This window comes from Hyperolius riggenbachi, chromosome 4 (assembly GCF_040937935.1).
Source record: "Hyperolius riggenbachi isolate aHypRig1 chromosome 4, aHypRig1.pri, whole genome shotgun sequence".
Classification (NCBI taxonomy): Eukaryota; Metazoa; Chordata; class Amphibia; order Anura; family Hyperoliidae; genus Hyperolius; species Hyperolius riggenbachi.
This window is the reverse complement of record NC_090649.1, coordinates 119,325,370-119,352,772: the sequence shown is the minus strand read 5'-3', so window position 1 is coordinate 119,352,772 and position 27,403 is coordinate 119,325,370. Positions and strand designations below refer to the sequence as shown.

General features: G+C 46.8%; 2 protein-coding genes across 6 annotated transcripts; one reads left to right on the top strand and one right to left on the bottom strand.

The window, feature by feature from the left end:
* FBXO45 (F-box protein 45) lies at nt 1–17,187 on the bottom strand. Its single transcript, XM_068280453.1, has 3 exons — nt 16,765–17,187; nt 6,091–6,447; nt 1–1,509 (listed from the first exon to the last, which is right to left on the bottom strand). Exons 1-3 carry the CDS (start codon nt 17,038–17,040, stop codon nt 1,324–1,326), a joined length of 819 nt encoding a protein of 272 aa, XP_068136554.1. The 5' UTR covers nt 17,041–17,187; the 3' UTR covers nt 1–1,323.
* Nucleotides 16,807–27,403, top strand: WDR53 (WD repeat domain 53). Of its 5 annotated transcripts, none has more exons than XM_068280452.1 (3): nt 16,807–16,932; nt 19,655–20,149; nt 26,321–27,403. In XM_068280452.1, exons 2-3 carry the CDS (start codon nt 19,670–19,672, stop codon nt 26,897–26,899), a joined length of 1,059 nt encoding a protein of 352 aa, XP_068136553.1. In that variant the 5' UTR covers nt 16,807–16,932; nt 19,655–19,669; the 3' UTR covers nt 26,900–27,403. The 5 variants fall into 5 exon arrangements, with proteins under 5 accessions (XP_068136553.1, XP_068136551.1, XP_068136550.1 ...); XM_068280450.1 differs by lacking the exon at nt 16,807–16,932 and adding an exon at nt 17,344–17,497; XM_068280449.1 differs by lacking the exon at nt 16,807–16,932 and adding an exon at nt 17,345–17,491.

Here is a 27,403-nt window from a genome sequence, read left to right as displayed (position 1 = left end):
TTGTAACGTATTTAAAGACTTTTTAATTTTACAGTGTCTGTTTGTGCTACATGGTCCAATAACTTCAATGCAATAGTTCTGAGATTGGGTATATTGTATAAAAAAAATCAGCATTTCATATCTGGGAAGAAAGCAGTATGGTGTATGAACATCTCCCAGAGGGGAGAGGCATTACTTACAGCTTAATAAATTAAATAAAGCCCGCCTTTCACCCTTGGCGACCACTGCCCTTATCCACTTGCACTGCTCAACCCAGCAAGATGTGCCTCAAGATTCCTGAGAATGTGAAGAGCACTGCATCCAGCAAGCAGGGCACATGCAGCTCTGTAGCCACAAAGTTGGGGGGGGGGGGGGAAATGAGAGAGAGGCTCCTGGGATTTCTCTAGCCCTGATCTATTGTACAACTCACACACTGGTTATAGATTTCCACTGAGGAACAATAGTGGAAACCTATTATCTTGTCCACAGCTGTATTTTACATACAGCATAATATACCAAAACAGTCCGAGAGAACACAATTCACTTTTATAAGGGAGACCTATAGAGAGAGTTTATATTAGGATTACTTCCTGAAACAAAACTTGTAAAATAGCATACATTTCTTTATATACACTTTACTAACTGGATGAGAACACATACCACCCACCCCTCTAAATAAAATACCCACAAAACACACGCGCACACACACACGATGCACAGATTCCCCATTTTAAAATTATATTTTAAGATTTCATGATTATTTCCCTTTAAGAAAGCTTGGCCCGAGCCAGCAGATAAGAAGGATTAGAAGTTAGAGGCAGACTAGTACTTTCTGACCAGACTCAAGCACAAGAGTATTAAAAAAATGGAAAAAAAAAAAAAAATGATAAAGGCATCATGCAGACACCATTTTAAATATGTTAAAAAAAAATAAAATAAAATACAGGCCCAGCCTAGTTAATGCTGGGAGTGTTAAAGTTTAAAACATGCTCCAGACAATGCATTTCTGTCTAGAGATGGAGAGCAGGAAGGGAAGAATAAAGCTCCCCTAGACACTGCATCCAAATTGACCCCACGACCACCAAACCAACACAAGTACAAACAACGATCAACAGCTGAGGGTAAATAAAATAAAAGAGGACCCTTATTCTCCATACACAAAGCAACAACCCACAGGCGCTCGCTCAGCAGTCGTGTTCTGTGGAGACCCTCCCATGCCTTGAGATGAGGAACGAGATCTCGTGATCACTTCTGTCTTGTGGGCACCCACGGACTGGGTCATGCTTTCTGCTCCCTTGCATGCACATCTTCTCTGCCCGGCCACTGACATCTGTATGAGCAAGATCATCCATCCAGAGGTTTGCCTAGATAGACCAAAGTCACTTCTGTGTTTCCATACACTGCGGACACTGCTGGGTATAGACAAGTCTTTGGAAGTCCCCTAAAAGCCACCCCTAAAAATTCATATCCACGTTCAAAAGCCAAGGTCTTGTCTTCCATGTCCAAGATGACGCGGATCCGTTCACCTATCTGATCAGAAAAAGATAAATCTGTAAGCAAGACCATGTACATAAAAACCAGCAAAACAAAATGACAGCACAGATACTGTCCAGAGGTAGGTCACTCATCTGGTAACAAAGGGAGCTACAAAATGTACCAATATTCAGCCAGTATCAATTGCCCAGATGCTGGCACTGGTAAGAATGGATCAAAACATACAGGGAGAAAAAGAAAAAAAGCCAGTAATACTACATACTAATATCAGATTATTTTTTCGTAAAGCTTGTTACCATACTTGGCACTTATTATATAATTGGTTTACGCAATGCAGTGAGCTGTACATACACAATACTTTTACACGACTTGTATCGTTGAGACTAGAAGTTCTTAAAGGCACCGAAGTTGAAAGACATATTGAGTAGGGATGATAAAAAGATATGCAAATTCTTCCAAGTTGGTGCAAATTTTATGCAAATGTATTCAGTTTGAAAAATGTACCGATCAATTTAAAACCAGTTTTAAATGGATTGTTCCTTTTTCAAGCTGTACATTTTTGGAAATATATTTGCATAATTTGCATCCATTGATCACCCCTAATATGGAGGCTGAAAATATTTAATTTTAGGCTGCAAACCCACTGCGGTGCTGCGTCCATTTCCAAAACACATGCAGCACCTGTGCTGGTGCGGATTCGCATCTGTATCGCGATAGCCGGCTATGGGGTTTCGGATGCGTGCTCTGGAAATCTGCAGCATCATTTTTTTCCCCGCACACAAATTTGAATGCAGCCTATGGATTTCAATTCACTAGGACAATTAGCGGGCGATTCCCGCTTACCGGCGAATCGCAAGCGCTTTTTACAGAGACTCAGAAGAGTCTTGAGGCAGTTTTTTTTTTTGTTACCCATTACCGGGGCTCACCACGGCTGAACTGTCTTAAGACTCATCTCTGAGTCTAGGCCTGAACGATTTTAGGAAAAGATTGAATTGCACGATTTCTGTCAGAAATTTCGATTTCGATTCGATTCACGATTTTCAAATTCAACAGTGCCCCCAGGCCCTCCCCACTTCAGCTTTGCAGAATGATCACCACACCGTCGGCCACACCACAGCAGTCATCATCATTATCACGCTGACACAGTGCAGCGTGGCAGAGGCATACAAAACTTGACTGACAGGAGTGTGGGCGGAGTCTGATGGTCATGTTACATGTTTGATTGACACACGTGCGGGTGGAGTCTGCCGCCTGCCCAGCAAATGATGTTGAAGCACTGAGAGGAGGGAGTTGCCAAGTGAGCCTGTTGCTCATCATACCACTTAAAAAAGTGACACAAATCACCCAATACAAATAAGTGATTGTCAGCAGCAGACTGAGCCTGCCACCTCCCAGCTTATGATGGATGTGGAGGTGCAGGGAATATTGAGCCGCCGGAATGGAGTGTGAGAGCCTGCGGGCCGGTGTGGGCGGAGTCTGCCACTCGTAGCACTCGGCGATTGACAGCCGTGTGGGCGGAGTCTGCCGCTCGCCCAGCTAATGTTGGGAGAAGGAGTGTGAAAGCCTGTGGGCGGAACGGAGCCTGCCGCCCGCTCCGCTGATTAACTGCACAGTGGGTGGAAGCTGTGGGAGAGAGTGTCCCGCCTCCACTCGGGGGAACAAGTGTACACAATGAGCCACCGCAAACTGCCGCTGCACAGAGCGGCAGAGGGGACCGCTGGACGGGCTGCAGAGGGGGTGAATATCGTTGCCATGGCGATCCCGGAATCGGCATTTCCGGGATCGCGATTTCGATCCAAAAACGATATATCGTTCAGGCCTGAGTCTCTTTAAAAAGCGCTTCGGCGATTAGCGGGAATCGCCTACTAATAGTCCTAGTGTGAATGGGCCCTAAAGCAACTTTGCTGTATTGAGTAAACAAAGAAACAAACCTGATTAAAGATACTAAACAAAAGTATACCCTAATAGAAAAGTATATAAAACTTAGCTTTTATTAAGATCGCATTAAAACGTTATCATATTTTCATATTTGCTAGCTATATTGTTAACTGTGAATAAAGTGGACTGGAGGAAACAAGGTTCTGGGTCAGAAGACCATCCTCCTAGTTCACACTAGTAATCATTATGAACCCTACACCAAAACTCGACATGTTTCATTTCCTAAATTGGAAACTTCGTCAGGAGTGCATATACCCTAGTGATAGAGTGATAAAGTGCTACACACAATAAATACAATATACATTTCACATATTTACAAAAGTTAGCAAAGTAGCAGAGTAACGGCCACCTAAACCGGCAGGCTGCCAGGCTCTATCACCAGGGTATATGCACTCCTGACGAAGTTTCCAATTTAGGAAATGAAACATGTCGAGTTTTGGTGTAGGGTTCATAATGATTACTAGTGTGAACTAGGAGGATGGTCTTCTGACCCAGAACCTTGTTTCCTCCAGTCCACTTTATTCACAGTTAACAATATAGCTAGCAAATATGAAAATATGATAACGTTTTAATGCGATCTTAATAAAAGCGAAGTTTTATATACTTTTCTATTAGGGTATACTTTTGTTTAGTAGCTGTATTGAGTAAGTCAGGGAATTCTCACAACTAGTTTTGGGTGGAGCCCTTCATCAGATGAAGGGCTCCGCCAGTAACTAGTTACGTTAGTATGCAGCATATCCAGCCATAATACAGTATAAATGAGTGGTGGTTTATACACAAAATATAATATATGCGATTGATAGGCAGGATAAAAGATGAGAAGCAGCTGTTATTTAAAATCAGGGCTGTGGAGTCGGAGCAATTTTGGGTACAGGGAGTTGGAGTCGGTATTTTCAATAAACTGAGGAGTCGGAGTCGGATGATTTTCAAACCAAATCCATAGCGTTTGTAAAAATTAGACTAAGGAGTCGGAGTCGAGGAGTCGCAGCAATTTTAGGTACCTGGAGTCTAAGTCATTCTGGGTACCTGGAGTTGGAGTCGGTGGTGTCATAAACTGAGGAGTTGGAGTCGGATGATTTTTGTACAGACTCCACAGCCCTGTTTAAAAATCACTCCATATAATAGATATTGAAGTCGCCAGTACTTTTTTTTAATAATAATATTGTCCTCCGTGATCTCATTGTGTTACACAACAATGCGGCATAGTTAAGGCACTATAATCTCACACCAAACGGCCAAAAAGTGTCCATCTTGTGTTGCAATGTGATACAAGCCTAACTGATTTAACATGCAAAAAGCCAAATAAATGTAGTTCCATTAAAAAGTCTCCTCCAAACCATATTTACAATTTGTCCTGGATGCCTGGTAGAAGAAGAAAAACTTAATATGAACATCTAATGCCATTATTTTAGGTACTAAGGCGAGTATCCTTAAAAGGAAGCATCAAGCAAATTTGGCTGCCCTGATATACTGCAATGCAACGTGGACACACGAACAGTGGCGGGTGAAACACACACTCACTTACCGGGCATCCTGTGTGCATACTACTTACTTCTTCCTTCCTTCTTGTATTACATCTCTCTGTAACAACACCCCCTAGGAGCTGGAAAGCAAGATCAGGAAGGAGGAAGAACCCGCGTGCACGATGCCCAGCAAGTCAATACATGTGTTTAACCCCGCCGCTGTGTCTCCCCTCCTCCCACCTGTCTCTCTATACTGCGGGCACCTATCCTGGCTACCTATACTGCGGCCACCAATTACTGGCTAAACCTATCCCTGGCAACCTACACTGCGGCCACCTATTACTGGCTACACCTATGCCTGGCTACCTATACTGCAGCCACCTATTTCTGGCTACACCTATCCCTGGCTACCTATGCTGCGGCCACCTACTACTGCCTACACCTATCCCTGGCTACCTATGCTGCGGCCACCTACTACTGGCTACACCTATCCCTGGCTACCTATACTGCGGCCACCTACTACTGCCTACACCTATCCCTGGATACCTATGCTGCGGCCACCTACTACTGGCTACACCTATCCCTGGCTACCTATACTGCAGCCACCTACTACTGCCTACACCTATCCCTGGATACCTATGCTGCGGCCACCTACTACTGGCTACACCTATCCCTGGCTACCTATGCTGCGGCCACCTACTACTGGCTACACCTATCCCTGGCTACCTATACTGCGGCCACCTACTACTGCCTACACCTATCCCTGGATACCTATACTGCGGCCACCTACTACTGCCTACACCTATCCCTGGATACCTATGCTGTGGCCACCTACTACTGCCTACACCTATCCCTGGAAACCTATGCTGCGGCCACCTACTACTGCCTACACCTATCCCTGGATACCTATGCTGCGGCCACCTACTACTGGCTACACCCATCTCTAACGCCACCAGGACTTTCGCAGGAGCAGGGCGAGTCTTTTTACAGTTTTACTCACGGCCCCAAATCTCCCAGCGGCTTATTCACATTTATGCCACACTGGGATGGGGGCACAATGTTTGATGTAAAGGGGGTCCAAATATTTGTATAATACTGTATACCGTAATACCATGGTATTGGTATGGTATTATACTGTGGAATTTCATACCATTGCAACTCTAGTTGTGAAGTGTACTTTCAGATAATCAGTTACGTGGAAACCTGAAAAACTTACCTGGTACTTAGGTGCATTATTGCACTGTGGAAAGCTTCCATTGACCTCTCCATTATGCAAGAGATTATTGTCAACTAGGTTCCAGCCCCAACTCTGATCATCACTTCCAAGCAGTGCCACGTATCCCTGGCACTGCATAGGAGCCCGTTTTGTTGCAATGCCAATAACCGCCACAGTGCCAAGTGGCCCCTCCCACCACACTTCCCAGGCATGGCGCCCTTCACTGAAGCCAATTTTGGTGCGTGCCCCATCAGTACTCTGAGCAATTGGATTCCGATGAAGAGTGAAGCCATTCTTTTTAATATACACATTCCTAGAGCAGTCACTGGAGCTGAATCCATGCTGGAAGGCTCGGACCTGCATTTAAGAGAGGAAAGACAAAGGAGCTTTTTAACAGTAATACTCGCTGTTAATTCATAAACAATGGATTTACATCTTGTTCTCATTTGTGTCAAATCAGTAAAGTTAAAGAGAACCCGAGGTGTGTTTAAAGAATGTTATCTGCATACAGAGGCTGGATCTGCCTATACAGCCCAGCCTCTGTTGCTATCCCAAACCCCCCTAAGGTCCCCCTGCACTCTGCAATCCCTCATAAATCACAGCCGTGCTGTGAGGCTGTGTTTACATCTGTAGTGTCAGTCTCAGCTGCTCTCCAGCCTCCTGCATAGCTCCGGTCCCTGCCCCCGTCCCTTCCCTCCAATCAGCAGGGAGGGAAGGGATGCAGGCGGGGACTGGAGTTCTGCAGGAGGCGGGGAGAGCAGCAGACTGACACTATAGAGATAAACACAGCCAGCTCTGACAAGCTGTTTGTCAGCAGCGTGGCTGTGATTTATGAGGAATTGCAGAGTGCAGGGGGACCTTAGGGGGGTTTGGGATAGCAACAGAGGCTGGGCTGTATAGGCAGATCCAGCCTCTGTATGCAGATAATATTCTTCAAACCCACCTCAGGTTCTCTTTAACCTTCCTGGCGGTTAATTTTTTTTTCAAATAGTGAAAAAAATTTTTTTTTTTAAATTTTTTTGTTTTTTTTTTGTTTCATGTAAAGCTACCAGAGTGGTAGCTACATGAAACACCACTAGAGGGCGCATGTGGCCCTCTAGTCCTATCGCCGCCGGCAACAATAGCAAACAGGGGAACGCGTATATAACGCGTTCCCCTGTTTGGCTTCTCCTGTCGCCATGGCGACGATCGGCATGACGTCATGGACGTCAGCCGACGCCCTGACGTCAGGCGCACTCGATCCAGCCCATAGCGCTGCCCGGAACTCATTGGTCTGGGCAGCGCAGGGCTCTGGCGGGGGGGGGCCTCTTCTGCCGCTGCGTGCGGGCGATCGCCGCAGAGCGGCGGCGATCAAGCTGTGCGCGCAGCTAGCAAAGTGCTAGCTGCGCGCACAGCACTTTACATTGTGAAAATCGCCCCACCAGGGGCTGAGATATCTCCCTGTGCGGCAAAGCCCGAGCTCAGCTCGGGCTCACCGCCAGGGAGGTTAAAGAACAAGTGACACCCATGCTAACCTAGAAATAAAAACATATGTAAATAAATACAAGTTCTACTTACATAACAGATGTATTGCACTGTCCACCTTATTCCTGTGAATTTTATAAAGTAAAAGCAGAGAATCCCATTGTAGACAGTTTCCATCTTGGATAGCTTGGAATGAAGCTAATCCTGACATAATTTCCTCCCTCACTATGTTCTCTGCTAATTGTGTATTCGTTACCTGCCCTCTAGGCCTGAACGATTTTAGGAAAAGATTGAATTGCACTATTTGTCAGAAATTGCGATTTCGATTCTGTACACGATTTTTGCTACACAACAATGGATCAGATCGCTCTGACCATCCAGACACTCTCTACCTGGCGGGGGACAGTCTGCGACAACTACTATTACTGCAGTCCCCTCTCTGCCTGTCCCGTGTGTGCTGCTGGCTGGGGGTGACAGTGACTGACACTGAAATGCCACCTCGCTGATACTGGCTGGACAGATTCTACCTATCACCCAACCACTGGCTTCTTCAAACAACTATTACATATGTAGAGGTAGGGGAATAGATCTCTCTATCTATACACACACACACACACACACACACACAGTTCTCCCCAGAATTTTTTTCCAGCCGGGTGGCATGAAAAAAATGTAGCCAGGTGGAGCAAGATGAGAATGCAGGGCCAGTGCTTCTGTGAGCAACTCTGCTTGCAGCAAAGGAGGAGGTGAACCGATGACAGCCGGGTGCTCACCAAAACTAGCCGGGTGGAGCACCCGGCTAAAAGAGAGAGTGAGTGCGTGAGTGCATGCGGTCGGCCCCCTTGAAGTATTCCACATTTTGTCATATTACTGCCACTAACATGAATCAATGTTATTGGAATTCCACGTGAAAGATCAATACAAAAGTGGTGTACACGTTAGAAGTGGAATGAAAACCATACAGGATTCCAAACATTAAAAAAAATAAATAAAAATAAACTGCAAAGTGGGATGTGCGTAATTATTCCGGCGTATAAGCCGACTGGGCGTATAAGACGACCCCCCAACTTTTCCAGTTAAAATATGGAGTTTGGGATATACTCGCCGTATAAGACTACCCCTCTTCCAACGCACACCAAATTAAAATAATTTAAAAATCATGTACTGGTGCTGTGTATGAACAGATACTGGTGCTGTACTGTATGTGTTGCCCAGTATATAACAGTGTATAGTCAATTGACTTGTTGCATTGGTCAACTCTCCTTAAGTACACTGGTCAGCTCTCCTTGTCTGCCTGTTTATCAGAGTGGTATGGAAGAATAGATTGCTCTCCCTCAGCAGGGAGATCTGAGAGGCGGTAACAGGATAGGGCGTATCACCCGGCATCAATGACACCCGGCATATAAGACGACCCCCAACTTTTCCGAAGATTTTCAAGGGTTACAAAGTAGTCTTATACGCAGGAATATACAGTATTCAGCCCCCCTGAGTCAATACTTTGTAGAACCACCTTTTGCTGCAATTACAGCTGCCAGTCTTTTAGGCTACTTTCCCACCAAGACGTTGCGTTTTAGGGGACGTTAAGGTCGCATAACGTGCCCCTAACGCAACGCATGGTGGTGTTGAAGTTGGACGTCAGATTGAGCTGCGTTATGCAGCTCTCAAAGCAGCAGCTCCAGGTTAGTGATAGGAAGTCCGGATCTTTTTAAGGATTCGGATCATTTGAATCGGATCATTGAAAAGATCCGGATTTTTGAACAATCATTTTACTAGGGACGCAGACTGGGTGAAATGATTAGCAGAACAGGACTTTCCCTGCACTGTACATTCTGCATGTTCCTGTTTCTTCCAGACAGACATCCACTGTGAACCGAATCTTTCATTGTGATGATCCGGATGATTCGACTCACAAAAAAGATCCAGATCAAATGAACGATTTGTTCAACACTACAGTCCCACCACAAGTCTCCTCAGTGCAGTGAATATTAATTAGCCATGTGGCTGGCCGAGGAGGAGGAGGGGAGACCTCCTCCTCCAACATTACTGAGCATGTGCAAATAGTCTAACGTGGCTTTAGCCCAGTATAACGTACAACATGCTGCACTTTGTTTAAACGTGCTGCGTTACTATCTTACGCAACGTGTGCACTGTGAAACAGCACATTGATTTTACAGCGCTGTGAGTTAGGCTGCGTTACTGGCTGCTGTAACGTGGGACTTTAACGTCCCACTGTGAAGCCAGCCTTAGGGTAGGTCTCTACCAGCTTTGCACATCTAGAGACTGAAATCCTTGCCCATTCTATCTTGCAAAACAGCTCCAGCTCAGTCAGATTAGATGGACAGTGTTTGTGAACAGCAGTTTTCAGATCTTGCCACAGATTCTCGATTGGATTTAGATCTGGATTTTGACTGTGCCATTCTAACACATGAATATATTTTGTTTAAACCATTCCATTGTTGCCCTGGTTTTATGTTTAGGATCGTTGTACTGCTGGAAGGTGAACCTCCGCCCCAGTCTCAATCTTTTGCAGACTCCAAGAGGTTTTCTTCCAAGATTGCCCTGTATTTGGCTCCATCCATCTTCCCATCAACTCTGACCAGCTTCCCTGTCCTTGCTGAAGAGAAGCACCACCAGAGCATGATGCTACCACCACCATATTTGACAGTGGGGATGGTGTGTTCAGAGTGATGTGCAGTGTTAGTTTTCCACCACACATAGCGTTTTGCATTTTGGCTAAAAAGTTTAATTTTGGTCTCATCTGACCAGAGCACCTTCTTCCACATGGTTGCTGTGTCCCCCACATGGCTTGAGGCAAACTGCAAACGGGACTTCTTATGGTTTTCTGTTACCAATGGCTTTCTTCTTGCCACTCTTCCATAAAGGCCAACTTTGTGCAGTGCACGACTAATAGTTGTCCTATGGACAGATTCCCCCACCTGAGCTGTAGATCTATGAAGCTCGTCCAGAGTCACCATGGGCCTCTTGACTGCATTTCTGATCAGCGCTCTCCTTGTTCGGCCTGTGAGTTTAGGTGGACGGCCTTGTCTTGGTAGGTTTACAGTTGTACCATACTCCTTGCATTTCTGAATGATCACTTGAACAGTGCTCCGTGGGATGTTCAAGGCTTTGGAAATATTTTTTGTAGCCTAAGCCTGCTTTAAATGCCTCAATAACTTTATCCCTGACCTGTCTGGTGTGTTCTTTGGACTTCATGGTGTTGTTGCTCCCAATATTCTTAGACAACCTCTGAGGTCATCACAGAGCAGCTGTATTTGTACTGACATTAGATTACACACAGGTGCACTCTATTTAGTCATTAGCACTCATCAGGCAAGGTCTATGGGCAACTGAATGCACTCAGACCAAAGGAGGCTGAATAATTACACACACCCCACTTTGCAGTTATTTGTAAAAAATGTTCGGAATCATGTATGATTTTCGTTCAACTTCTCACGCGTACACCACTTTGTATTGGTCTTTCATGTGGAATTCCAATAACATTGGTTTAGGTTTGTGGCAATAATGACAAAATGTGGAAAGCTTCAAGGGGGCCGAATACTTTTGCAAACCACTGTATCTAGCCGACGTCCTATCTATACACTGCCCAGTACTGTGTGACATGACAGCAGTGACTCCCCATGTAACCTATCAGTGCTAAGGGGTAGGGGCGGGATCAGCCATCCTTCCCATATCTGCCCCATTCACCAGCCTGGCTGTCACCCAGAGAGGTAGGAGGCATGGTCCGAAAAATTAACCCCTCACTAGCAACTACAGGGGAAAATCTATTTACTTATGCAGAGCAGAGCATGTACCAGTGGCAGAGAAAACCACAGCAAAACCAAAGCTCTGACGATCTCAAGATCGTGTTAACTTTGATCAAAATTTTCGGTTTAAAACCGAAAATCGTTCAGCCCTATTGGTACACCCACCACCACTGGACCTCCTCCATATATTCAGACTAAGAACCAGGGCAATTATGATCACGCATGATCCCACCATCTCAGCAGTCGCTTCCTGCACCAACTACCTTCAGGCCACCTCTTCAGAACTATTCTCACCAAAACCAGACACAGGAACGCCTCCTCTTTCTCTCTCTTTCCCCTACCCAGCACTGCTCCTTCCAACCTCGAGCTCCAAACACAGCAAGACCTCCTAGCATGGCACCCCGTTCCCCTTGCATTACTGTTACATAGGCCATTATACCCGCATGTATGTTTTTATCCTGTCTGTCTCTTTCTTTTTTCTCTAATGTATTTTTACTGTATGTAAATTTGCACTATACCCAATGCCGATGTGTACCACAAACAATTCCGGGAGTCGCAACTGCTGCACTAGGTGAAATAAATCCGATTCTGATTACAGTGTGAACCAGCCCTAGTAAAGATTTTTTTTATTATGAGAGATGCTGAGGTTTCCTTCCAGGAAACAATCCTCTACCTAATGTGTCTCCAGAGAATTGACAGAGGGGTATTGAGCAGAGAACTCTCTCTGCTTCTATGCATTTACATTTAAGAATAATTACAAGACAATATGATAATTTGTCCAATAATCCCCAATGTTATCAATTAGCTTCAATGAACAGTGAAGCCTTGTACACAAGCTAGATAAAATACGGCCAAGGGAGCAAGAATTACTGCTTCTAACCAAAATCTAGTGTTTGAACAATGGTCCCCTCATGCCTTGGCCAGCGATCAACCTGGCGGATTTCTTCAACTGAACGCATTGTTCTTGCCACGTTATGTCACGTCCACGCTGCTATTTCACCCCCCCCCCCCAATATAGAAAGAGAACATGTTGCTAGCCTACAGGCTAGGAAGTGTCGATCAGGTGTTGGTACTGCAATGTCACCCGAGGGATTGAGTCCCGATCCCTGCTGGGTGACTTGCCAGCAATATCAATGAGGAAAATGTTAGCAAAATGAATGAAAAGTGGACAGCAGCTCACTGGAACAGGAGAACGTCAGGTGGGCAGTACCGGTAGCCAGCCAATTACTGAATGTCACACTGGCAGCAACAGCAGCACCACCAGCTGGCCTGAACAGCACAGAAACAAAATGAATGGCGAGAGCAGATTAAGTCAGACAGGCAGCAAAATGAAGCAGTGACTGACAGGCAGTTAACGGAGCAAGAAAAGAGAAAGCAGGCAGAGTGAAAAAGACAGACTGCGTACAAGCAGCACAGCAAGAGAGATGGGAGTGCGTGCGGGTGGCATGGCTAAGAGGGACAGACTGCGGGCAGCACAGCGAAGAGGACAGCGTGCAGGGAGAGACTGGCATTAGAGTGCAGGGAGCACAGTGAGAGGGTAAGAGAGCAGGGAGAGACTGGCAGTAGAGTGCAGGGAGCACAGTGACAAAGTACAGTTAGAGACTGGCAGTAGAGTGCAGGGGCACAGTAAGAGTGTAAAGTGCAGGGAGAGAGTGGCAGTAGAGTGCAGGCAGCACAGTGACAGAGTGCAGTTGGAGAGAGTGGCAGTAGAGTGCAGGCAGCACAGTGACAGAGTGCAGTTGGAGAGAGTGGCAGTAGAGTGCAGGCAGCACAGTGACAGAGTACAGTTGGAGAGACTGGCAGTAGAAAGCAGGGAGAGACTGGCAGTAGAAAGCAGGCAGCACAGTGACAGCACAGTTAGAGACTGGCAGTAGAGTTCAGGCAGCACAGTGACAGCACAGTTAGAGACTGGAAGTAGAGTGCAGGCAGCACAGTGACAGCACAGTTAGAGACTGGCAGTAGAGTGCAGGCAGCACAGTGACAGCACAGTTAGAGACTGGAAGTAGAGTGCAGGCAGCACAGTGACAGCACAGTTAGAGACTGGCAGTAGAGTGCAGGCAGCACAGTAAGAGTGTAAAGTGCAGGGAGAGACTGGCAGTAGAGTGCAGGCAGCACAGTGACAGAGTACAGTTAGAGACTGGCAGTAGAGTGCAGGCAGCACAGTGACAGCACAGTTAGAGACTGGCAGTAGAGAGCAGGCAGCACAGTGACAGCACAGTTAGAGACTGGCAGTAGAGTGCAGGCAGCACAGTGACAGAGTACAGTTAGAGACTGGCAGTAGAGTGCAGGCAGCACAGTTAGAGACTGGCAGTAGAGTGCAGGCAGCACAGTAAGAGTGTAAAGTGCAGGGAGAGAGTGGCAGTAGAGTGCAGGCAGCACAGTGACAGAGTGCAGTTGGAGAGAGTGGCAGTAGAGTGCAGGCAGCACAGTGACAGAGTACAGTTGGAGAGACTGGCAGTAGAAAGCAGGGAGAGACTGGCAGTAGAAAGCAGGCAGCACAGTGACAGCACAGTTAGAGACTGGCAGTAGAGTGCAGGGGCACAGTAAGAGTGTAAAGTGCAGGGAGAGAGTGGCAGTAGAGTGCAGGCAGCACAGTGACAGAGTGCAGTTGGAGAGACTGGCAGTAGAAAGCAGGGAGAGACTGGCAGTAGAAAGCAGGCAGCACAGTGACAGCACAGTTAGAGACTGGCAGTAGAGTGCAGACAGCACAGTTAGAGACTGGCAGTAAATTGCAGGCAGCACAGTGACAGCACAGTTAGAGACTGGCAGTAGAGTTCAGGCAGCACAGTGACAGCACAGTTAGAGACTGGCAGTAGAGTGCAGGCAGCACAGTGACAGCACAGTTAGAGACTGGCAGTAGAGTGCAGGCAGCACAGTGACAGCACAGTTAGAGACTGGCAGTAGAGTGCAGGCAGCACAGTGACAGCACAGTTAGAGACTGGCAGTAGAGTGCAGGCAGCACAGTGACAGCACAGTTAGAGACTGGCAGTAGTGTGCAGGCAGCACAGTGACAGAGTACAGTTAGAGACTGGCAGTAGAGTACAGGCAGCACAGTGACAGCACAGTTAGAGACTGGCAGTAGAGTGCAGGCAGCACAGTGACAGCACAGTTAGAGACTGGCAGTAGTGTGCAGGCAGCACAGTGACAGAGTACAGTTAGAGACTGGCAGTAGAGTGCAGGCAGCACAGTGACAGCACAGTTAGAGACTGGCAGTAGGGTGCAGGCAGCACAGTGACAGCACAGTTAGAGACTGGCAGTAGAGTGCAGGCAGCACAGTAAGAGTGTAGAGTGCAGGCAGCACAGTGACAGAGTACAGTTAGAGACTGGCAGTAGAGTGCAGGGGCACAGTAAGAGTGTAAAGTGCAGGGAGAGAGTGGCAGTAGAGTGCAGGCAGCACAGTGACAGAGTGCAGTTGGAGAGACTGGCAGTAGAAAGCAGGGAGAGACTGGCAGTAGAAAGCAGGCAGCACAGTGACAGCACAGTTAGAGACTGGCAGTAGAGTGCAGACAGCACAGTTAGAGACTGGCAGTAAATTGCAGGCAGCACAGTGACAGCACAGTTAGAGACTGGCAGTAGAGTTCAGGCAGCACAGTGACAGCACAGTTAGAGACTGGCAGTAGAGTGCAGGCAGCACAGTGACAGCACAGTTAGAGACTGGCAGTAGAGTGCAGGCAGCACAGTGACAGCACAGTTAGAGACTGGCAGTAGAGTGCAGGCAGCACAGTGACAGCACAGTTAGAGACTGGCAGTAGTGTGCAGGCAGCACAGTGACAGAGTACAGTTAGAGACTGGCAGTAGAGTACAGGCAGCACAGTGACAGCACAGTTAGAGACTGGCAGTAGAGTGCAGGCAGCACAGTGACAGCACAGTTAGAGACTGGCAGTAGTGTGCAGGCAGCACAGTGACAGAGTACAGTTAGAGACTGGCAGTAGAGTGCAGGCAGCACAGTGACAGCACAGTTAGAGACTGGCAGTAGGGTGCAGGCAGCACAGTGACAGCACAGTTAGAGACTGGCAGTAGAGTGCAGGCAGCACAGTAAGAGTGTAGAGTGCAGGCAGCACAGTGACAGAGTACAGTTAGAGACTGGCAGTAGAGTGCAGGGGCACAGTAAGAGTGTAAAGTGCAGGGAGAGAGTGGCAGTAGAGTGCAGGCAGCACAGTGACAGAGTGCAGTTGGAGAGACTGGCAGTAGAAAGCAGGGAGAGACTGGCAGTAGAGTGCAGGCAGCACAGTGACAGCACAGTTAGAGACTGGCAGTAGAGTGCAGGCAGCACAGAGACAGCACAGTTAGAGACTGGCAGTAGAGTGCAGGCAGCACAGTGACAGCACAGTTAGAGACTGGCAGTAGAGTGCAGGCAGCACAGTGACAGCACAGTTAGAGACTGGCAGTAGAGTGCAGGCAGCACAGTGACAGCACAGTTAGAGACTGGCAGTAGTGTGCAGGCAGCACAGTGACAGAGTACAGTTAGAGACTGGCAGTAGAGTACAGGCAGCACAGTGACAGCACAGTTAGAGACTGGCAGTAGAGTGCAGGCAGCACAGTGACAGCACAGTTAGAGACTGGCAGTAGTGTGCAGGCAGCACAGTGACAGAGTACAGTTAGAGACTGGCAGTAGAGTGCAGGCAGCACAGTGACAGCACAGTTAGAGACTGGCAGTAGGGTGCAGGCAGCACAGTGACAGCACAGTTAGAGACTGGCAGTAGAGTGCAGGCAGCACAGTAAGAGTGTAGAGTGCAGGCAGCACAGTGACAGAGTACAGTTAGAGACTGGCAGTAGAGTGCAGGGGCACAGTAAGAGTGTAAAGTGCAGGGAGAGAGTGGCAGTAGAGTGCAGGCAGCACAGTGACAGAGTGCAGTTGGAGAGAGTGGCAGTAGAGTGCAGGCAGCACAGTGACAGAGTACAGTTGGAGAGACTGGCAGTAGAAAGCAGGGAGAGACTGGCAGTAGAAAGCAGGCAGCACAGTGACAGCACAGTTAGAGACTGGCAGTAGAGTGCAGGCAGCACAGTGACAGCACAGTTAGAGACTGGCAGTAGAGTGCAGGCAGCACAGTGACAGCACAGTTAGAGACTGGCAGTAGAGTGCAGGCAGCACAGTGACAGCACAGTTAGAGACTGGCAGTAGAGTGCAGGCAGCACAGAGACAGCACAGTTAGAGACTGGCAGTAGAGTGCAGGCAGCACAGTTAGAGACTGGCAGTAGAGTGCAGGCAGCACAGTGACAGCACAGTTAGAGACTGGCAGTAGAGTGCAGGCAGCACAGTGACAGCACAGTTAGAGACTGGCAGTAGAGTGCAGGCAGCACAGTGACAGCACAGTTAGAGACTGGCAGTAGAGTGCAGGCAGCACAGTGACAGCACAGTTAGAGACTGGCAGTAGGGTGCAGGCAGCACAGTGACAGAGTACAGTTAGAGAGTGGCAGTAAAGAGCAGGCAGAGTGCAGGCCTCACCTTGGCCTTATAGGTGGGCAGGTTGCAGAGCACGTCAGTACGCAGCGCCTCCTCACTGACGCTCCTCAGGCACAGGCTCCTCCACACCTCGCTGTTCTCATCCCCGTGCAGAGTGCGGTGCCAGTGCTTGCACACCAGGCCGCAGCTGCGGAGGTCGCACAGGTCCAGGTAGGAGAAGACCAGCTCCAGTACGCGGCCCGGAAGCCTCCCCGAGCCGGGCGGCGGGGGAGGAGGAGGGGGCGCGGAGGGAGCCGCTATAGGAGCGGCCGCTGCCATCCCCTCCGTATTTCCCGGTACCGGCGCGTCAAGCTCCTCCACACTCTCTCATCACCCAGCGCCGAGCAACATCCTGCCGGATCACGTCATCACCGACCAATCACAGGCATGCCCGACAAAAATAAATACGATTTGAACCAATGATAAGAGAGCGGACGGAGGGCTGCCGACGCTTCCTGTTTTGGCACCGCCCCTCAATCCACGTCATGGCCTTGCACACAATCAGAGGCAGAGCCAACCTCCTTATGACAATCTGGGAACCAATCTCTTAAAAGCGGGATTTCTGCGCATGCGCGTTAGCGTACATGCTGGCGTTGCCCTATCTCAATGACTTCCGCCGTACCAATCAAACTAGGGGGTTGTGTCTGCGGAATAGCAGTAGCCAATCAGCGTGCGAGTGCGTAATATAGCGGAAGCCTTGTAGCGGGGACGGAGCGTGTCGCTGGGAGAAGTAGGTGTACGTGCATGGCTAGGTTCTGCGCACCTATGAGAGACCCAAGTCTGGCGCTCAATTGATTAATTGCTTTAGAATAATACATCATTACATGCTCATAGGTTATGCTTGTTGTCAGTGGTGTAGGTATACAGCCATGGGCCTTAGTACAGGACTTAAACTGGGGTACCAATAGTACTCTGTTTATCAAAGCACTACTTAAGTGAAATTTAAAGGGGAACTGAAGCAAGAGATATAGGGAGGCTGCCATATTTATTTCCTTTTAATCAATTCCAGTTGCAGCCCTGCTGATCCTCTGCTTCTAATACTATTAGCCATAGCCCCTGAACAAGCATGCAGCAGATCAGGTGTTTCAGGCTTTAAAGTCAGATCTGACAAGACTAGCTGCATGCTTGTTTCTGGTGTTATTCAGATACTACTGCAGAGAAATAGACCAGCAGGGCTGCCAGGCAACTGGTATTGATTAAAAGGAAATAAATATGGCAGTCTGAAGTAATACCTCTTACTTCAGTACCCCTTTAAACAAAAGTTTGATACTTGGCTGGATAGTGGGACGCAAGAGTTGTAAAAACAGTTCTGGAGATTTGGGCGCAGCCAGTGCCACCATAGACCGTAATAATAATTACAGCTATAGCGTAAGTAACAGTGCATAACTTTGGTACTGTCCGAAGACGAAGCTGAAGTTACTTTTAAAACACTGTAATTCGGCCGCCAGCAATAACTGACAGCCGAATTACATAATTCCCTACCATCCACGTTGACCTGGTGAGGGAATAGGAATTAACGCCTTCGAAACTTATGCAGGAGCAGAGTAAGCTGTATCCTGCGCCCAAGTTTTCTGGCGGCAATGTCATAGGTACGCTTCAGAGGCTTCCCAATACCTAAACGGGTATCAAACTTTTGTTTTGAAAGTGTACGTGAAACAATCAATAGCAGCATTTATACTTACTTAGAGCTTTCTCCAGAGAAGGTGCAGCATGCGCCCGGCGGCGGGAACGCGTGCACTACACACTGCTGGGCTGACTGAAGAAAGAGACCAAGCCAGTCAATGGACAATCAGAGGGGCAAGGGAGCCTACAAAAAGCTGGAGGAAGCACTTGTAAGAGTAAATGCTGCCATTGATATTGTTTCAGGTTTCCTTTAAATTCACTTCAGTATTGCTTAATTTTGAAATGATACGAAGAACCAACACCTGCTTCATAGCGTGACAGGTGTAAGCAGGGGATAGAAACAATATGTAAGGCCAAGTCTCCACTAGGGTGCTGCATCTGTTTCTAAATCAGATGTGGCGCCCGTGCTGATGCAATATTGCATAAGAATCCCCCTACCTGTGCCATGCACGGCTATGGGGGTTTGGATGTGAAGGCCCTAAAGATGCAGCAAGTTTTCTTATTTTTTTTTTTCCTGTGCACACAAATTCAAAAGCAGACTATTCATTTCAATGGGCTTTAATTCAGAATTTGTGTGCGAGGACACGGATGGAAATCCCATTAATGGAAACTCAGTCTCAAAGGAAACCTGAGATGAAAGTCTTATCAGGTTTTATACTTACTTCCTCCAGCCCCCTTGAGGCCGCTCCGTCCCTCGCCGTCTCCACAGGCTGCTGCTGTTCTTTGCTGAACAGCCCAGTACTCTGGCCAGATATATTTTAAAAGTACGTATAGTTAACAAAATAGTGGGGTGAACCCTCTGCTAAAACAGACTTGCTGGCATGCCACGCCATGAATTCCGTAATTCTATTGTTCCTTTTAGTGCGCATATAATTTGATATGTCTATCTGTCACAGGGCTGGACAAATTATCATTAACCCCAGGAAGCAGTAGGCATTTATTATTAGCTAGCTCAGGCATGGGCAAACTCGGCGCTCCAGCTGTTACGGAACTACAAGTCCCACAATGCATTTGCCTGTATGAGTCATGACTGTGGCTGTCAGACTCCTGCAATGCATTGTGGGACTTGTAGTTCTGTAACAGCTGGAGGGCAGAGTTTGCCCATGCCTGAGCTAGCTCTATTGATTACAATCACAGGAAGTGAAAAGTTAGGCATCGATTATAAAGAACTTTGGTTGTCTGGTCTCCTGGGATTTGTTCAACCTTGATCTATCTAATCATAAACATCGCACATATCATAACTTGATATTTACTTTGTTATTCTTCCTAGGTCTTAAATGGGACAATGACAACAAAGTGGGAATCTGGTCATTCTGGAGCTGTGTTAAGCTTGGCTCTTAGCAAAGACAGGGTAGTAGTGTCTGGAGCTGAAGGTGGGGATCTAACCCTCTGGAGTGAACAAGGACTTCCAATTGAAAAACTGCACTTTGATGGAGATGGTGATGTTGCCGCGGTGACCTTCTCTCCAATTTCTGCCACTAAATTTTATGCTTCGCATGGGGAGTCTGTGAGTGTGTTGGACACTAGAGCTTTTAGAAAGCCTGTGGAAAATTTCACTGTCAACAAGGAAGAGATAAACTGCATTTGTGTCAATGAAACAGACACTCTGCTAGCTGCGGCTGATGACTCGGGCACAGTAAAAGTCTTAGATCTACAGAATAGCAAAGTCTGTCGAACACTGCAAAGGCATTCTAATATCTGCTCAGCTGTTGCTTTTAGACCCCATCGACCTCAGAGTTTTGTTTCATGTGGGCTTGACATGCAGGTGAGTTTCTACTTACCCACTTGGATCTACTAATGACACATAATTTAATAAAGGGCCTGCCCAGAACAAAAAGATATCTCAAAAGTGCAAGTGCTGAAACAATACTCATTCATATATGTATGGTAACCCATCCATCAAGAGTTAGGGCCTGTTCACACTATGACCTTTTTTGGGATTTTTTTTATATATGCGCTGGCGATTTTAGAAATCGCTCTAAAAGCACTTGTGCAATGATTTCCTATGAGACTGTTCACATTTCAGCGGTTTGATTTTTTTTTTAACCTCGCGATTGCGCTACCTGTCCCATTTTCTGAGCTTTTTGGCTCAATGCAAGGTGTAGGGAAATCGCAAAGCGCTTGAAAAAGCAATTTCCCAAGCGCTTTTATGAATAAATACAATGTATTTATTCATTTCCGGGTACAAGAGTTTACTTCCTGACTAACGTCAGGAAGTGTAAAAATGAATCTCTTAGAAAAGCACTTTTCTAAGCGCAAAGTGCAGGGAAAAGCGCTTTAAAATATGCTCAATAAATCTCTCAGCGCTTGGGATAGCGCTTGCGATTTCTAACAGGGCTGTGGAGTCGGAGTCGTGGAGTCTGAGTCGGGGCAATTTTGGGTGCCTGGAGTCGGAGTCGGGAAAAAATGCACCGACTCCTAATGAATTTGTAACTGTGATTAAAATAGAAAATATGATAAAATGTTCTATTTCTCAGATAAGTCATTAAAAATAATGTATATATACAGTAATAGCTCTGCTTAGTCCACAAAAATGAAATAAACCAATCAAAATAAGTTACTTGTGCTGCTTCAATAAAGCAGTCCCCGTATTTTTAAGGTCAGATATACATATCTGATTGTGACTGTATATATGATGTGTACACAGGAATCTCTTATATATGTTATGGCCAAAACCAGAAATTGGCCAATTCTAGAATTGGCCGGCCGTTTCTAGAACTGGCCGATTTGACATCGGCCAAAGTCCAAAATGCTGGGAATTTCTGACATTGGCCGGCCAGTTCTAGAAATGGCCAAAGTCCAAAACGAACAAATCCTAGAACATCCCGGGTCCTGTCCAGCACCATTAATGGCACTCGGAACTTCCTCTCTGCTCTGAAAGTGATACAAATCCTGCAATAAATCTGCAGGGTGTCTTCATCCTGCTTTCTTGGGAGCAAATTGTTAACATCCTGTGCTTTTAAATTAACTGCTCTGCTGTGGCAGTCACACAGGGTAGAGATCAAACTACAGTGGTGATTAGTCACAGATGAGGGGGGGGGGGGGGATGCATGGCCGGGGGGCGCTTTGCATGGCTGGGTGCTTTGCATGGCGGGGGGGGTTTTTGCTGGCTGCTTTGCATAGCTGGGGGTGCTTTGCTGGGCACTATGCATGGCTGGGGGGTCTTTGCTGGGGGGCTCTGCATGGCTGGAAATGCTTTGCTGTGCATGGCTGGGGGGGCTGTGCATGGCTGGAGAGGGGGGGGGGGTTGCATGGCTGGGGGGGGGTCTTTTCTGGCTGCTTTGCATAGCTGGGGGTGCTTTGCTGGGCACTATGCATGGCTGGGGGGGGGCTGTGCATGGCTGGAGGGGGGGGGGTTGCATGGCTGGGGGGGGGGTCTTTTCTGGCTGCTTTGCATAGCTGGGGGTGCTTTGCTGGGCACTATGCATGGCTGGGGGGCTCTGCATGGCTGGAAATGCTTTGCTGTGCATGGCTGGGGGGGGGGGGGGGGGCTCTGCATGGCTGGAGGGGGGGGGGGGTCTTTTCTGGCTGCTTTGCATAGCTGGGGGTGCTTTGCTGGGCACTATGCATGGCTGGGGGGTCTTTGCTGGGGGGCTCTGCATGGCTAGAAATGCTTTGCTGTGCATGGCTGGGGGGGGGTCTTTGCTGGGGGGGGCTCTGCATGGCTGGAGGGGTGCTGGGTGCCTTTTAAGCTGGGGTGCTTTGCTGGGCTGGTGTCTGCTGCGTTACTCTGACCTCCGAGCAGGGCAATCAGAGAGGCGGATGGAGGCAGCGCGCACGCTACTCGCCCGGACTTTATACACTTCATATTCGGAAGTGTTCAATGATGTCACTTCTGCAATGAAGTGTTTGCGTCCTGCGGGTCGCGTGAGCTGCCGCTCTCCGCCTCTCAGATTGCCCTGATCAGAGGTTTGAGTAGCGGCAGCGGGGGGGAGGAGCGATGAGCGGACTTCCTGGGGAGATGAGAGCAGCTGGCTGGCGGCGGGGAGCGGTGAGCAAATCTTCGGGACTTGGCCGGCCACGTTAAGTTACAACGCGTTCTGGCCGGCCAAAGTCCGATATGCATGCCCGTTCCGCACATTGGCCGCAGGAGCCGGCCACTTCGCATTCTGACCGGCCAGAACCCGAAGTGGCCAGACTTCGGGTTCTGGCCGTAACATATATACTAAATAACATCTATGCTGTAAGAATAAAGCCTGATGTGTAGCTGTGTCACTAATAGAGATGGTCAACGAGATGGAAATAATTCTGCATTGATGCTGATTTATGCAAATGTATGCACTCCCTTTACTCATGAAATCAAATAATTTGATAGGTTGTTAAAATTTGATTTGGTGACTACAAATTAAATGGTACCTGAGGCGGATGAAAAGTAAAGTTTTATACATACCTGGGGCTTCCTCCAGCCCACTTCAGGCTAATCAGTCCCTCACTGTCCACCTCCACCACCTGGATCTTCTGCTATGAGTCCTGGTAATTCAGCCAGTCAGCGCAGTCCAGCCACATGCCGCTCCCACAGCCAGGAACATTCTGCACCTGCGCAATAGTGCTGCACAGGTGTAGTATGCTCCTGGCGGCGGAGTGTGTGCATGCGCACTAAGCCCGACTGGCTCAAGTACCTGGACTCATAGCAGAAGATCCAGGTCGTGGAGGAGGACAACGAGGGACTGATTATCCTGAAGGCGGCTGGAGGAAGCCCCAGGTATGTATAAAACTTTAATTTCATCTGTCTTAGGTTTACTTTGTTACACAGTAGTACTATACTCTACACATGCACTCCCCACAGAACTGCAGGGAATCCACTGAGAATGTTGTGCACATTGAACACAGAGGTGTTGTCTGTCACCCATAAACCTTGTTCAGATTGCGCATGAAGAATGTGTAATAGAGGAAGAATCTCCTCATTCCCCTCAGGGCTGTGGAGTCAGAGTTGGAGTCGAGGAGTCGGAGTCCGGGCAATTTTGGGCACTCGGAGTTGGAGTCGGAGTCATGGTTTCAAAAACTGGGGAGTCGGAGTCGCATGATTTTTGTACAAAATACATAGCCCTGTTAAGTATTAGATTAAGGAGTCGAGGAGTCGGAGTCTGAACAAATTTGGGTACCCGGAGTCGGAGTTGAAGTCGGCGTCGTGGTTTCAGAAAATGAGGAGTCTGAGTTGGAGTCGGCGTCGTGGTTTCAGAAAATGAGGAGTCTGAGTTGGAGTCGGCGTCGTGGTTTCAGAAAATGAGGAGTTGGAGTCGGGAGATTTTTGTACCGACTCCACAGCCCTGATTCCCCTGCAGAGTACCTGCACATCATTCTTACATGTACCCACACTTACATTGCCTAGGGCCTGATACATGTTCTTTGTTCCGGTTTGTACGTTTTACAAGTACTCTTACCAAGGACTAGTTTTAGTCTAAGGGGAATAAATATAGTAGTCTACATATCCTTCTCACTTCAGTTGTCTTGTAAAATTCCTAAGCATTGGCAGTTAGAGACGAATTTTCACGTTACATACTTTTAATCAACAAAATTGTAATATGCAAATTAGAGGAGTCGGAGTCGGTGGAATCCTAAACTGAGGAGTCGGAGTCGGTGGATTTTTGGACCGACTCCACAGCCCTGATTTCTAATGTGAACAAGGCCTTAAAGTATTAAATAACACCAAACGCTAAATTTCAAAATCGATTGGATTGGGTATCATACAGTGCAGAAATACTTAATAACTTGCAAATGCTAGTATGATGTGGGATTTGAGCCTTTGACCAGGGCTCGAATCTCAGCTCAGGCCAGTATGCAAAATAGTAAGGAGTTTTTGTGCAAGGCTCCCTAATGATCCTGGTCACCTGTAGAGTACACCCTAAGTGGCTGCAGCCCTGAAGCGCTTTGAGTCAGCCCGGAGAAAAGGACTATGGGCTCTATTCACAATCACACATGCGGTAAGAGATTTCTTACTGCTTATTACCGCCAGTGATAATTTCCGCATTTTTTCCACATTCACTAAAAATATTCCGCATGTTTCCCACATGCGGGAACAATGCGCAAAAAAATTTGGGAAGCATGCGTAATTCCATAGTAAACATGCGGAAACCATGCGTAAAAAAAGTGGCATAAAAAAACTTGTTCCAAAAAAAAAAAAAAATTAAAGTCCAGCAAACACAGCACTCAAGGCTCCAGACTCCATTTAAGTCAATGGAAAGCAAAATATATCACCAAGTACTAGTAGGTGATAAAAAATCGGTAGTTAAGTCAGAAATAAGGCGCCCCTTTTTTTTTTTTGTGAATTTTTATTTTTTTTGCGGGAATTACTGACATTTGCGGACTTTTACCGCATTTTTTACACATGCAGGTAAGCAAATGCGTATAATTTTATGCATGTTATAAATAATCATACGTAGAAATTTGTGAATGTCAAGATGGTCTTTTTTCAGTCGGGAATTTACCGCAAGTGCATTTCCGCATGCGGAAAACGATTGTGAATAGAGCCCTATGTGTCTTGTCTTTCTTATAATAAACTTAACGGGACCTGTCCAAGTAGTTTACTTGTATCGGACATTTACTATATCAGGATTGGTCATGCATTTTATATTTATACAGGTACATGGTTGGGACACAGAGACTACGTTTACAATAGCCAGAGCTTTACTATATTAGTGTTTACTACAACAAGATTCTGCTGTGTATATTTCCAAAGCTGCTAACCACGTGTTCTCTTACTATGTCTTATCTAGACTTATGTAGTCGGTGTGGTGTGCCAAGGGCTGTACCCTGTTGAACTCATACTCTGTGGTCCTCCAGTGGTCCACTGTGAGAATGAGCGTTTCTTAAAGCGGTCCTGAACTCAGAACTTCCTCTCTGCTCTAAAAGATACACAAAAGCATAATGACCTTTAAAGAGACTCCGTAACAAAAATTTCATCCGGTTTTCTTCCATCCTACAAGTTCCAAAATCTATTCTAATGTGCTCTGGCTTACTGCAGCACGTTCTACTATCACCATCTCTGTAATAAATCAACTTATCTCTCTCTTGTCAGACTTGTCAGCCTGTGTCTGGAAGGCTGCCAAGTTCTTCAGTGTTGTGGTTCTGTGATGCATCTCCCCCCTCCAGGCCCCTCTCTGCACACTGCCTGTGTGTTATTTAGATTAGTGCAGCTTCTCTCTGCTCTATTATCTTTTACAAGCTGGATAAATCCTCCTCTGAGCTGGCTGGGCTTTCACATACTGAGGAATTACATACAGGCAGAGCTGTCTGCACTCTGCAGGAAGAAACAGCCTAACACTTCAGTGGATGAGAGCTGAAGGGGGAAAGAAACACACAAATGATCTCTTGAGATTCAAAAGGAATGCTGTATACAGCCTGCTTGTGTATGAATGTATTTTCTATGTGTGGACATACTGTACATCAACCTACTTCCTGTTTTGGTGGCCATTTTGTTTGTTTATAAACAAACTTTTTAAAACTGTTTTTAACCACTATCAATGCGGCGGGGAGCAGCGAAATTGTGACAAAGGGTAATAGGAGATGTCCCCTAACACACTGGTATGTTTACCTTTGTGCGATTTTAACAATACAGATTCTCTTTAAAGAAAAACATTTCTTTGTTACAGCTGATACAAATCCTGCAATAAATCTGCAGTGTGTCTACTTCCTGCTTCGTGGAAGCAGACATACTGTTAGCATCCTGTGCTTTCAAATGAGCTTATCTGCCATCTCTGCAGTGGCAGTCAGGTGACACGGGAGAGATCAAATTACAACTTGTGATTAGACACAACACAAATGAGGGGGATTAGACAGGGTAAACTCTCTAAACGCATACAGGGTGCATTTCTCTGTCTTCCTTCTACCCTGTGCAATAGTTCAGGTCCACTTTAAATAAATCTAAATGTCTAATAAATGCATATCGCATCACAGTGTGGATAATGACCTTCGCATGGTTTTGTTTCTTACATCTCAGGTGATGCTTTGGAGTATGCAGAAGACAAGACCATTATGGATAACTAATCTGCAACATCTGGCACAAGATGACGAAGATATGGAAAACCACCGGTCTCCAGGGCAGATCTTCAATCCGCCTCTGGCTCATTCACTTTCTGTTTCTGCTTGTGGAAATGTCTTCTGTTGTGGAGCTGAAGATGGTAAAATCCGATTTTTCCGAATAACAGGAACCCGTTTCGAGGAAGAACTGTGTGTGAAAGCTCACACTCAAGGTGTCTCCCAAGTGAGCTTTTTTGGACAAGATGCTGGGAAGACATTTTTACTGTCAGGAGGTAATGATGGTAGAGTGTGTCTTTGGGACATTAACAAAGACACAACGCAAACTCAAAAACAACCAAAACATCACACAAAAAAGTCCGCATCCAGCATGAAGATGCGGCAAATGGTCGAAGCAGCGCCAACAATCAGCTCAAAACTCTGCATTGAACACGGGGAAAAAATAAACTGGATTCTGGGGTCTGATTTTCAGGGTTCTAAAGTGGTTTTGGTGGCAGATTTAAGCAGTTCCATATCTGTCTACCAGCTAGGAGAGCTTTAGGGAGTTAAACATTTAATTTTACATTATTTTTCCGAGTACTTAAAGTGTAAAAATTAAAATGAGCCCCTGATCAATAATGAAACATACTTGATTATACATTTTAGTAATAATTCTGCAGGCCACCAAAATTGATATACCTGGAAAATTTACAGGCCAATAGGGCTTCCACCAACCCTTTACTACTCAAGGAATTGGCACAAATGACAAACCAAGGTAATTTTCTTCTGCTTTATTTGGCAAAACATGCAAACCACATTGGGGTATATTCACTATCTACGGGTTAACTTTATGAATGCAGGCTTCACATATTACGTTTACTGTGATTTAATTTTTTTACCTAATGGTAAATTTTGCACATTTCCCATCATACATGCAGCCCTTACATTGCCTAAGCCAGTGTTTCCAACCAGTGTGTCGCGGCACACTAGTGTGCCGCGGCATGTTGCCCGGTGTGCCGTACAGGTCTGGCCTCTCGCCAGACCTGTACCTACTTTAGGGTGCAGG

What these genes read in the sequence shown, in the direction of transcription:
- FBXO45 (XM_068280453.1), bottom strand. Translation starts at nt 17,040, where the DNA reads ATGGCAGCGGCCGCTCCTATAGCGGCTCCCTCCGCGCCCCCTCCTCCT. An exon ending in TGCCCACCTATAAGGCCAAG is followed by an intron (nt 6,448 to 16,764) that starts GTGAGGCCTGCA and finishes TCTTAAATGCAG; the next exon opens with GTCCGAGCCTTCCAGCATGG. An exon ending in ATAATGCACCTAAGTACCAG is followed by an intron (nt 1,510 to 6,090) that starts GTAAGTTTTTCA and finishes TTTTCTGATCAG; the next exon opens with ATAGGTGAACGGATCCGCGT.
- WDR53 (XM_068280448.1), top strand. An exon ending in CATGTGGGCTTGACATGCAG is followed by an intron (nt 20,150 to 26,320) that starts GTGAGTTTCTAC and finishes CTTACATCTCAG; the next exon opens with GTGATGCTTTGGAGTATGCA.